This window comes from Periophthalmus magnuspinnatus, chromosome 9, assembly GCF_009829125.3.
Source record: "Periophthalmus magnuspinnatus isolate fPerMag1 chromosome 9, fPerMag1.2.pri, whole genome shotgun sequence".
Classification (NCBI taxonomy): Eukaryota; Metazoa; Chordata; class Actinopteri; order Gobiiformes; family Gobiidae; genus Periophthalmus; species Periophthalmus magnuspinnatus.
Window position 1 is genome coordinate 10,721,298 of NC_047134.1, and position 11,881 is coordinate 10,733,178.

General features: G+C 37.2%; 2 protein-coding genes across 4 annotated transcripts; one reads left to right on the forward strand and one right to left on the reverse strand.

Annotated features, from left to right (window-relative positions):
• Window positions 1-1,553: 1,553 nt before the first annotated feature.
• Window positions 1,554-5,725, reverse strand: zgc:152830 (uncharacterized protein LOC767682 homolog). Of its 2 annotated transcripts, XM_033971995.2 has the most exons (16): window positions 5,645-5,725; window positions 5,128-5,169; window positions 4,962-5,052; window positions 4,284-4,432; window positions 4,107-4,215; window positions 3,912-4,039; window positions 3,728-3,827; window positions 3,571-3,646; window positions 3,405-3,490; window positions 3,222-3,326; window positions 3,017-3,092; window positions 2,827-2,945; window positions 2,671-2,754; window positions 2,527-2,584; window positions 2,191-2,372; window positions 1,554-1,927 (listed from the first exon to the last, which is right to left on the reverse strand). In XM_033971995.2, the coding sequence occupies exons 1-16, from the start codon at window positions 5,653-5,655 to the stop codon at window positions 1,790-1,792; spliced, it is 1,554 nt and encodes a 517-aa protein (XP_033827886.1). In that variant the 5' UTR covers window positions 5,656-5,725; the 3' UTR covers window positions 1,554-1,789. The 2 variants fall into 2 exon arrangements, with proteins under 2 accessions (XP_033827886.1, XP_033827885.1); XM_033971994.2 differs by lacking the exon at window positions 5,645-5,725 and having other exon boundaries at window positions 5,128-5,198.
• A 236-nt stretch (window positions 5,726-5,961) lies between these two features.
• On the forward strand, window positions 5,962-11,605 carry fahd2a (fumarylacetoacetate hydrolase domain containing 2A). Of its 2 annotated transcripts, none has more exons than XM_055224328.1 (8): window positions 5,962-5,990; window positions 6,494-6,762; window positions 7,349-7,565; window positions 9,266-9,325; window positions 9,402-9,564; window positions 9,747-9,855; window positions 10,920-11,007; window positions 11,103-11,605. In XM_055224328.1, the coding sequence occupies exons 2-8, from the start codon at window positions 6,494-6,496 to the stop codon at window positions 11,163-11,165; spliced, it is 969 nt and encodes a 322-aa protein (XP_055080303.1). In that variant the 5' UTR covers window positions 5,962-5,990; the 3' UTR covers window positions 11,166-11,605. The 2 variants fall into 2 exon arrangements, with proteins under 2 accessions (XP_055080303.1, XP_033827887.1); XM_033971996.2 differs by lacking the exon at window positions 5,962-5,990 and adding an exon at window positions 6,008-6,102.
• The last annotated feature ends 276 nt before the right edge of the window (window positions 11,606-11,881 follow it).

The window sequence follows — 11,881 nt, forward strand, 5'->3', positions numbered from 1 at the left end:
CATAATTAGTAGTTTTAAAAGTCCTAATTACGAGTTTTAAACTCCTAATTACGAGTTTTAAACTCATAATTACGAGTTTTAAACTCCTAATTACGAGTTTTAAACTCATAATTACGAGTTTTAAACTCCTAATTACGAGTTTTAAAACTCCTAATTACGAGTTTAAAACTCGTAATTTCGACTTTCTGTGGAGCTTTTATTTTTTTTTTCATGGCGGAAACGGGCTTCCATACATACAACCCAGCTGGTTTATTGAGGAAATTATTAAAATACCAAATTCATTTAATCAAAATTGATAAGGTTCACTTTTTGTAAATGTTACATTCCCAAAATTACAAGTTATAAACTCATAATTCATACTTTTAAAAGTCCTAATTACGAGTTTTAAACTCATAATTAGTAGTTTTAAAAGTCCTAATTACGAGTTTTAAACTCATAATTAGTAGTTTTAAAACTCATAATTACGAGTTTTAAACTCATAATTAGTAGTTTTAAAAGTCCTAATTACGAGTTTTAAACTCCTAATTACGAGTTTTAAAACTCCTAATTACGAGTTTAAAACTCGTAATTTCGACTTTCTGTGGAGCTTTTATTTTTTTTTTTCATGGCGGAAACGGGCTTCCATACATACAACCCAGCTGGTTTATTGAGGAAATTATTAAAATACCAAATTCATTTAATCAAAATTGATAAGGTTCACTTTTTGTAAATGTTACATTCCCAAAATTACAAGTTATAAACTCATAATTCATACTTTTAAAAGTCCTAATTACGAGTTTTAAACTCATAATTAGTAGTTTTAAAAGTCCTAATTACGAGTTTTAAACTCATAATTAGTAGTTTTAAAACTCATAATTACGAGTTTTAAACTCATAATTAGTAGTTTTAAAAGTCCTAATTACGAGTTTTAAACTCCTAATTACGAGTTTTAAAACTCCTAATTACGAGTTTAAAACTCGTAATTTCGACTTTCTGTGGAGCTTTTATTTTTTTTTTCATGGCGGAAACGGGCTTCCATATCCATAGGCTTCCATACGAATCAGAGAATTAAGGATCTACTATAAAAGCAGTGATTATAATAGCCCAACCACATAATACGAATTTCCATCATCATAACAATCAAAACGAGGAAGTGACGCGTACATTTATATTTACATTTATATACAAAATGTCTAAAATGTCAAAACACTATATTTTACAAGTACACTGGGTTCCCCTATATAAATAAAGATAAATAATATAATAGCATTGAAACTTTTTTTTACTTTTTTATTGTATTTTTAACAGGGCACCCATTAAAAAGAAAGCCTAAGTACTCTCATTGTGTTCCCCTGTATAAATAAAAATACAAAATGTCTAAAATGTCAATGTACTATAATATAACTAAAATTTGTAAGCAATGAGTTCTTCTGTCAGATAAACTTTGATACATTTCCTTAGCAGAGTAGCACTGGCTGTCACAAGATGATTTTCATTAAACATGGGGTTTGTTTGACACCACAGTGAAATTGTTAATTTGTCAAAATAAATAATTGCACAGTAGCCGTTAGTACGAATTGTCATGTCCACATTTATTTTGCAGTTTATAAACACGTTCATCGTTGGTATTTTATATTGTAATTTAACCCCTGAGTTCTAAACACTTTAGGTCACTTAAAAGAGGATCATTTTGTTTTAAGAGTGACTAAGCTGAGGTATTACAGAATGTGTTAAACAGTGCATTCTGTGGCTGGCAGCAGAATTTCCTTTTACATGTGGACGGACTTTATTAGGGCCCTTGTAGAAAGGTTTAAAATTGCCCTCCCAGGATGTAGTTGGTTGCCATTGCAAGGATTGGTGCTCCTGTTGGTACACCAGGAAAAGGCCCACTGGATCCAGCAATGTCAATGTGCGAGTATGGCAGAGGTGCTTCAGAATCCACGCCATGCTGCAACAATTCAACAAACAAACTAATTATTACATATATGAGCAGCAGATACAACAGAAACTAAGTGCTTGTCACATCTCTTAAAGCTCCTCAACTCAATAATGGTAGATCCTATTAACAGAAGAAGGAGGGCCACAAATGAGAGAAGGACTTTTTTCTTATTGGCTCTTTCTCCACAGTGGGTGGGACTTACAACTCAACAAACTGAGACTTAAGGAGAGTTTATCAGAAATGGGATGCAGTCAAAGTGTGCATATGTGTACCTTGTCAAGTCCAGAGGCCATAATGAGGAAGGCTGCGGGTGTCTGGTGTCCGCGAGGAGTCGCCGATGAAGGCAGGTTGTTGCACTGTAGAATGTCCTCATACTCAGACTTTCCCTTGTGGAACTCATAGTCCTCCCGCCTAATACGGGACACTTCAAACTCATCGCCAAGCACCTCCCCAGCTAAATAACAGAATCACATTTTAATTAAACATATATCAGATTTTATAATTTAATATAGATTGATTGCTTATAATCAAGCTATATTAAGTTTTTTTTAATATATATATATATTATATTGAGTTTGTATAAAATACCAAATAAATCTTAGGCTAACCTTTCTGCCACTGAGCAGCATTTCCAGAGCGATGAGCTGGACCATTATCCATAATAATCTGCACAAAAAGAACAAAACTCATAGAAACTTTAGAGTAAATTAGTTGGCTAGACTCCGGTTGTGTGGTACAGCAGTTATACTCACAGAGTAATTCGGTCCCATGGCTCTAATGGCGTGTCCAGTCAGAGTAGCAATGGTAAACAGTTGAGGAGAAACCTCACGTACAGCCTGAAGATGATCGGGAAAAAAATGATTGATGATTCTCAGTAATCTACAGCTTAATTAAGTAAATACACAAACCTTTTCTTTCATCTCACAGAGCAGATCCACCATCACCATACGTCCTTCAGCATCAGTGTTGCCCACTCTCACTCTGCGACCAGCGCGGGACTCCAGCAGCTCATCAGCCACATAGCAATCTAAAAACAAACTCAAAAGTCCACAAAACGGAACCTGCCTGCTCACAATGAGTAAAGCAACATTCACCAACCTGAGCCTACGCTGTTTCTGACCATCGCCATGGAACCAATAACCTTCAGATGTTTTGGCTTCAGTTTGGCCAAGATCTGTGCAACAAGAGATAATTTAAATCTAGTTTTATTGAGTAGTAATTGCTTTCACAATACTTGCAATACAGGATATTGCATTTTCCACAAATATTGAGTGGTCAATTTTCTTTAAAACATTAGATTCACCTGGAAGAACCCTGCAACAGCAGCGGATCCACACTTGTCTCTGTGCATTCCAGCCATGAATCCTCCAGCCTTGATGTCAGCTCCGCCAGTGTCATATGTGATGCCCTAAAATAAAACATTTTTCATCTAGTGCATAAAGGTTATGAAATGAACAAAACCTTTACTTAAAATCAAAACTCGTACTTTTCCAACCAGCATCAATGTTGTTGTAATTGGGCCGTCTCCACAGTATTGCAGTTTGATAACCCTCCCCTGATGACGAGGGATACCTAAGGACGAAACAGTGGCTCAGATTTACAGATGAATATAAAAGCACACTATACTGTGTTTATAATAAATAATGCCTTACAGTTTGCACATCGATTCACCGCAGCGAGGCAGGGATACTCTTTCTCCAGAATCTTCACATCACTCACCACCTCCACCTACCCAGAATCAATGAACATTCTGTGAAGCACTACAAGGTATTATGAATGCACTGCACATTCTACCAACCACTGAAGTACCTGCACAGGGCTGTCCTTGAACAACTCCTGCACATAATCAGCCACGCGAGGAGCAGCCATGCGCTCGGGGTCAGAGCCGCCAATGTCACGGTACGCCACTCTAAAATGAACAATGGGTCAATACATTCAAACATAAAAACTCACTTAAAAATAACCTCAGACTCGCACTCTTAACAGAACAAACCTGCCACTCTCCAGAGCTTCAGCCACCTGCACCAGTCTCTTGCCCTCCGACTCTTGGGGCACCCACAGGCCCAAAACACACACCTTATAGTCGTTGGGCTTGGTATTGCTCTCCCTCACCTCCAACGGCTAAAGAAAACAAATATTATAGTTGGGAAATGTACAGCTAAATCCCCCAAAATATGACATAACTGACCATGTAGAGTGCATGAAGGGCCCCAAGAGCAGCCACCAATGTGCTCTTCTTATACTCTGGATGTTCAGGGCACACCAACAGGGGGCGCTGCATACCGGTTTTAAGAGCCCTAAAGGACATCAGATGTGTAAAAAAGACAGTTTGGACAGTATTAAATTATAGGCACAATTTACAGACCGTTTGATGCCATTGACCGCTGCATCACTAAAGCGGCGGACGTCGTCATAGTCACGGTTCACAGGGCCAGTGGACACGAACAGAAGTCTATTTCCAGGAAGGCCAGGCACTTTCAGGACCACAACCTCATCGCTCAGACCACTGTCCACCTACAAGGAAAGACAATGAGGTAGAATTTCTTTATGTTTATTGTCTACCAAGGGAAAAAAAATCTTTGGCTCACAACCACATACAAAAGCACAAGGAAAAGATAAAAAAACAAGTAGTAGGCCTAGTAGAAGCTTTAGTAAAATACAGTAACTACATTATAAAACATCAACTCATGTCTGTGGCTCACACGCTTCAACTCTCGCTCCATTCGGAATGTTCACTGCAGGGGACAAAAGACTTTTTTTTTTTTTTTAAACAGACTTTGTTGGCAGCAAACTCTATTGTGCATATTATACAGACTAAATATATCTTTTCACACAGTAACCATTTTAGAATCTAGATAAATAAACGTGTCAGAATATTTTCTTTTCATAGGTTTCAGTTTTCTGCTATATGCAACATTTTGAGGACTTTTCTCCATTCAAAAGCTTTATCATTTTAAATTGTTAATCGTTTTGGCAATGGTCCTAATTTGTCATAATTCTGAAACCTATGGATATGCATGGGTATAATGTGTTCTTTACTTACAGAGCTGTAATCTTGCAGTGGAGCTTTGAGACACTCCAATTGAGGGGGCAAAGTCTCATAGCTTTGGGTCACCAATAAAATCCCATCATAACTAGAACAGAAGATCAACAAACCAGTGTTAATACGTAACATACAGGAAACTGATTTATTTCTCAATACTACTCACTTCTGGTTCTTAAGGTCAGTGGTCCATTCAACGGGCTGCAGTCTAGAAAAACACATTGTTCCTTTCATTATCATCTGTGTCAGCAATGTTGCAGCTTTGATTAGAGAAGAGGTCAAAGAGTGGAGTCTTTCAGCTGCTGATCAGATCATTTTCTGAGGCACTAAGAAGACTATGTTCCAGTGTTGTTCCAAATATTTGGGTGTAACTAGTCCTATTTAATGTCCATTTTAAACAGATACATGTAATTAAGCCTCTCTTTGTTGCAGTTTTGGTATCATATGACAGGAATAACTGGTTGCTTTACATGAATAGCAATTCTGAAAGTAAAACCAAAAGTGTTTACAGTGACAAAAAAGTAACAAACATATAGAGATAATTTCAATCTGTTCATATTGGATACTGTGTGGATTTGTGGATTATGGATTAATTAAAAATACAATATAATGCAGTTTGAAATTATCTCTATATACATATCAAATGCTGCAATATAAAAGCAAATATATCATTAAGTGCTCACCTGGTGCACATTGTTGAGGAGCGCGCTCTGCTTCTCCAGAATAAATGAGCAACTGACACCGGCTCCACCGCTATTTCCGGTTTAGTCACATGATCCACACGGACGCACTTCACTGACGTCACTGGGCTCGGAATTTCTAACTCTATTAACATTTTGGTGCTTAAATCAAGTTTGGTCACGTTTAAATTAACTACACCTTTTTGCGCATCACGTGTAAAAAACAATTGTTAATATTTTTGTTTTCAATTATTTTTAAACGTTAATCGGCAGCAAATAAACTTTGGATTTTCAAAAAGACCCGGAAGTACTACAGCAATGTGACAGTGTCGGGAGCTAAACTGCAGAGGTAAGTTTACAGTCCAAAGGGCAACCCCATGTAAAACCATGTCAGTGTTATAAAGAAAGTTAAATTTAATCATTTGCTCTTTACTCACCCATTTGGAGCTGCAGTCAAACTGGTAGGCCCTGCAAAATACCTGGTTTAGTTTCACTTGGGATGCTTAGATTTATTAGCTCTTTGCAGTTTGCACAAGAGAGCTTTCTGACAATGAGAAACATGCCTGATAGTATTATAAAGATGTGTGATCAGACAGCAACACTTTATGTCAGCATTAGTATGGAAACTATCTCACAAATACAATATAGTAAATGTAATGTGCATAAATATTGAGGATTTAACTATGCCAAACTGTAAACATGAATTGTAGCCTATAATTTAAATACAGAGGTCCAATCTGACATCCACTCTGGATTAATAAACTACTCTATGATTAAACCATCCATTTCATTACTGTTATATTCAGAATAAAGGAGATTGACTGTATTTTTTTTTTTCAATTGTTTTTCCAGATGAGACTTCTTCTGAGTACCTTTACCACTGTCAGAACTTTACTTTGCAGAACGCGCACATCAAATCAACAGTGTAGGACCCTAAGTGGTGCAGCAATGCGCCTGGTACAGTTTTATCACAATGAAGATGTAGGGAAGAGCGTTCGAGTGGGAGTAGAGCTGGGAGCAGGTCTGGATGTGGTGGATTTGAAGGCATTTGACCCCTCTGCACCTTCCACAATGAAAGAGCTGCTGGAGCTTGGAGACAAGGGACTGGAGGGCGCTAAGAGGTAACCAGCACCAAAAGACCCTTAATATGCTTATTTGTTCATCCATAGGTAGTGAAAGTGTGTTTTTTACTTTAAATCTTTCCCCAACAAAAATTATGGTTGTCACTTGTGTTACTTATTGACTCTATTAAATCTTTAAGCAGCAAGATTTGAACAATATATTTACTTTTGATTATAAAAAATATGCAAAGGGTAAAATAAGATGCATTTTAGAGTACCATTTTTTAAAAAACTGCTATTACTCAATTTCTGGAACTATTAGACATAATGCAGCTGTCTAATACATGTTTTCTTTTAATACATTTACTATGACTAGTACTACTACTTCTTACTAAAACAATTCAGCCAGAAGATGAAGATATAAGTTTCATGACATATACAGTAGCTTACCCACTTACAAAAGTCAATAGTGAGTTAGTAAGCAACATCATTTATTATCCAATCAGTCAGTTACTTCTACTGTGAGGAGAGGGTCAATTGGAAACTCCTCAGGGGTCGGGATTTACAACAAGGAAATTGATTAAACACAGTTGGTAAAAGGCATTCTCAGTGAGCAGATGAGCCATATAATTTCCTGTCTTTTCAGAGCTCTCGATTCTGGTCAGTGTGTGGTGAAACGGTCGGACATTAAGCTGCTGTCCCCGGTCCTTGCTCCAGAGAAGGTGGTGTGTGTGGGCATGAACTATCGTGACCACTGTCTGGAGCAAAATGCCCCCATTCCAAAAGAACCCATTATTTTCAGCAAATTCCCCAGCGCCATCACTGGGCCTTATGATGACATCCTTCTGCCTTCAGAGAGCCAGGTGAATCAACTTAAAACACTCATTAAAAAGGGGTAATATGCAACTTTTCTAGTGGAGGTCAAGGTTTCACAATTTGGCTTCATGGAGAGGTTATTGCTTTGTCTAATGTTCTACAGTATAACATTATAAAACTTACCTTTGTCCATGGAAACAAGCAGCAGAGGTGATGCTACCATTAGATAAGAGTAGATAGTCAAGGGCCCCCGACCTAAAGGGACCCCCCACCAACTGCCCCTCAAGAGCAAAGACCCATTTGATATTCTCTCAATGTTATATTAAATTAGAGTAGTTTACTTTTAAACAAGAAAACACTGAAAATAATATCTGATTGGTCCTAGTTTCGCTCTCAGAATTTAGATTTTGCTGACTCAAGCTTCCTGGGAAAAGTAATCAGAAAACAGAATGAAACTTGTGCACAAAGGGGTAGCTGGATGTTTATTTTGCTCAACCAGAGGCAGCCTCAATGTTAAAAAGCATCAGAAAAATGTCTTCTGAAAACAGGGGAAAACAGCCTGATTGTGATTTGAACATAATTAAGTGCCTGATGTGCATTTTAAAATGATGAGGCAATTCATGTTTTTCAGAACCATATTCTAACTGATTTCTGCGAGAATGCCTGTTACTGTAAGCTGTAATAGATGAAAACAAAAATGTAACTGTAATAGTAAAAAAAATAAATCTACTTTCAGCCCTGGTGACATAGTACCTGATTATTCAAATAAGATCCTAGAAATTTAAGTTTCCAGTTCACTCTAATTCAAATAAATAGAGATGTGTGTGTCTCAAGAACAATGGGGGGAAAAAACAGACAATAAATATTTGGTGAAAAAAAAAAAACCCAAAAAACCCAGTACTAATATATTTAATGCCATACTGTGGATCGTTGGCATCAGTGCTCAAATGTAATAGTTTTGTTTTTTAAAATGTATTTATTTGATTGGGACAATGTGTGCCAATAAACAGACATGATACAACATGAATGTAAACGCACTGGATTATAGTCAAAGGATCATTTCTATCCGTTGTCCCAAGGGCTGGGGTCACAGACACAAAATAACAATTGCAAACTACACTCATAGCACAATTCCTGTTATTGCACCATACAAAATATTGCACATTTCATTCATTATTTCAGTCAGTTTGGCCCATTCAGCACAATCACATTTTATATCCACCTCCTTCATATTTGTCCAAACATGCAAATATGTCTCTCTAGAAACGTTAAAATCACAAATCACATTGTCACTATAGATGATGCATGTTTGATTTGACCATAACCAGTTTTTCATTTGAGCTTTAATAGAGCTGTATGTGGGACATTCTCTCAGTGTTACCGGGAGACTATTCAACAGGTCCCCACATTGGACAGATACATTCTGACCAAAGGTGGTCCGTCTGTGGGGGGTCACAGGTCATCTCTGGCGGTGGCTTGTGTGGTCGTTGCTAAATTGTCTTTATATTTACTGTACTCCTTTAACAGTGTTGGTGTGAGGGAGTGTAGGACCTTGTGAATTAGGTAAACTCTTTAAGGCTGACCATGTTGTTAAAGTCCAGTAGTCTGTACTTTTTCAGAACGTGACAGTGGTGGTGTGAAATGTTTTTTTTTATCAAGTATTTTTAGATCTCTTTTATAGAGGTTTTCAATGGTTTTAAGTGTTGCTGTGTTTTTTTATATGAACCAATTCCCTGTGCAATTTCAGGAAGTGGACTGGGAGGTGGAGCTGGCGTTTGTGATTGGAAGAAAAGGAAAACATATTAAGGTGAGTTGTTATTTGATTGGGTATTTTGACTTGACTGTTCTTTCGAAAACACTTCACCTGCGTTATTACTGTACAGGAGGAGGACGCTCTTTCATATGTGGCTGGGTTCACTGTGGCCAATGACGTCAGCGCCCGCGACTGGCAAATGAAGCGAAATGGAAAGCAGTGGCTTCTGGGAAAAACCTTTGATTCCTTCTGTCCGCTTGGTCCTGCCTTAGTAACAACTGATGCCGTAAAAGGTGTGAGCCAATGGAAGATGACAGGACAGAGAGGCTGAATTAACACACTCGGGCAAATTGTGCAATTACCTGTGATTTTATACGTCAATAGCTTCGTGTTAACAAGCTGCAATTATGTGGAGTGTCATCTTAAGTTCAGAGCAGGCCAGATAGCTTTTTATATCTCTATATTCCACTTCCAGATCCACATAAATTGGGCGTACGCTGTCTGGTTAATGGAGACACAGTCCAAGACAGCAGCACGGAGCAGATGATCTTTGGCATAGAAAAACTGGTTGTCTGGGTCTCAAGGTAAGGGTCATTCTAGTACACTGCTAATACAATACAATATATTCTTACTGACTGACAATTGGACCACTGTCAGAGAGTGGTTGGCCCTTTTCCTCCAAGCAATTTAAACACCAAAATAAAAAAGGGCAATAGAACGCAACACAAAATAGATGTTTCTCAATTATTTCTTATTTGTTCCGATATATTTCAAGACACTGCTCAGGAAATGTCACTTTTATGCCATTTTTTACTTTTTAAAATTAGTTTCTGTGTAAATTAGGGTCTGTGTAACGATTTTTTTTACAACCCTACTGTGGATCATGAGAAGCAGGAATGCTCTTAAGAAATTGAGGTACCTGGACTTCTTCTGGTGATACTCGTGACCCTCTTCAGTGTTTATATTTTACTTGCAAATTAAATATAGTTCATGTATGCCTTGGTAACACATTACAAATTGGTCTTTTGCAGGTTTATTATTAGACCAGTTCCATCAGTTTTTGAGGTTTGACTAAACACAGTACAGTACAAGTGTTTGTGCGATTAGTTTGACAGCCAAAACCCAAAGACATACATGTGTTAGGTCAGTTGTTATATAGTATTAATGAATATGTCGCAACTTGCTAACCGCAAAATATAACACACAATTGGGTCGTTATAAGATATTGTCCATTGTTCAAAACCCCCAAAGGGAATGTGCAAAACATAAACAACTCACCATTATATTACATTATCGCTTAGGTTATATCCTGATACTTTTCGCTTTTTATTGCATCTCTTACTCAGCATCACAACTTTACAAGTATGCAAATCAAATCTTGTAAGAAATCCATCTACATGAGGAAGAAGCAGCACAATTGTATGCAGCTCTCATTCGTCACCGGTACTGTCTGAGACGAAATTACATCCTTCAGCTAAAATGTATTCTCCACAGTGAGCACCTTTTGCCCTCATAACAAAATAAAAACAAGCCAACAAATATACAAAACCGTGCGGAAAGTTTCTCCTACCAAACTTAAGGAAACATTGCTATAAAGTAAAGCGATTACCATTATTTTGCTGCTTATATATATTCTCATGTATATCAGGTTCATGACTTTGGCGCCTGGAGATGTTTTTCTGACTGGTACGCCTCCAGGAGTAGGCGTTTTCAGATCACCACCAGTCTTCGTCAAGGTGTGTAGATTTTGGGAAACATTGCAAGTTAATCCTGTGAGTTTTGTTTCAGAGTTTTACAAGCTAATTTTCTATTTGTGATTGTGTCATTTCAGAAAGGTGATGTTGTGGAGTGCCAAATAGATCAGTTGGGTTCTATAATAAATAAGGTTGTCTGATCCTGTTACATAAAAAAAACAAAAAAAAAAACATTTGTATTTTTAATCTACAAGACATGACAGTGAAGATCAATCTGTTACTGCCACTCGTTTTAATCCTGTGAAATGTGTAAAATGTGTTTAATACAATTTACAGAGCAGTGTAAGAATACATTTTTGAATCATTACTACTTGTATAATGTAGGATTTTCAACACCAGGTGGCAGTAGAGTTGCACGGTTGAATGTTAAAAGTTTCTTGTAGTCTGCTCCAAGCTTATCTTGACATTGTCAAAAGGACAGCTGTCTGTCCAATTGAACACACTGAAAAATGAAAGATGACACAGCAAAGCCTTCTTTAAATGATATTTAATTACAAATAAAGCTGAATAGATACAAGACTGAACATCGTATGACCAACGTAACAATTATAATAAAAGACAAAGATAGTATTAATCAACTATGTTAATTGTGATAGAAGCTGCAGACACATTTTCTCTCATAAACTTGTCAAAATCTAAGTGTAACTTTCTGGAGCAAACCTAGAGAATCATCATTATAAACATAGTGAAAAACACAAGCTGTCGCTCTCCAACAGAGAATCTTCACAACTGATTACACATATTCAGAGTCTTCATCTCCTGTGGATTTATGCTAATGTTATTAGTAAACAAACTTAAAATCGACCTCACATCACTACAGAAATTCAGGTCACGTAAAGGCGGCGTGGCCTGACTC

Excerpts from the sequence above, each read along its gene's own strand:
- fahd2a (XM_055224328.1), top strand. The coding sequence starts at position 6,494 with ATGAGACTTCTTCTGAGTACCTTTACCACTGTCAGAACTTTACTTTGC. Across the intron at positions 6,763-7,348 it reads GGACTGGAGGGCGCTAAGAG|AGCTCTCGATTCTGGTCAGT; the intron begins GTAACCAGCACC and ends CTGTCTTTTCAG. Across the intron at positions 9,856-10,919 it reads CTGGTTGTCTGGGTCTCAAG|GTTCATGACTTTGGCGCCTG; the intron begins GTAAGGGTCATT and ends CATGTATATCAG.
- zgc:152830 (XM_033971994.2), bottom strand. The coding sequence starts at position 5,195 with ATGAAAGGAACAATGTGTTTTTCTAGACTGCAGCCCGTTGAATGGACC. Across the intron at positions 3,491-3,570 it reads GGTGAATCGATGTGCAAACT|GTATCCCTCGTCATCAGGGG; the intron begins GTAAGGCATTAT and ends TTTCGTCCTTAG. Across the intron at positions 3,093-3,221 it reads CTGTTGCAGGGTTCTTCCAG|ATCTTGGCCAAACTGAAGCC; the intron begins GTGAATCTAATG and ends CTTGTTGCACAG.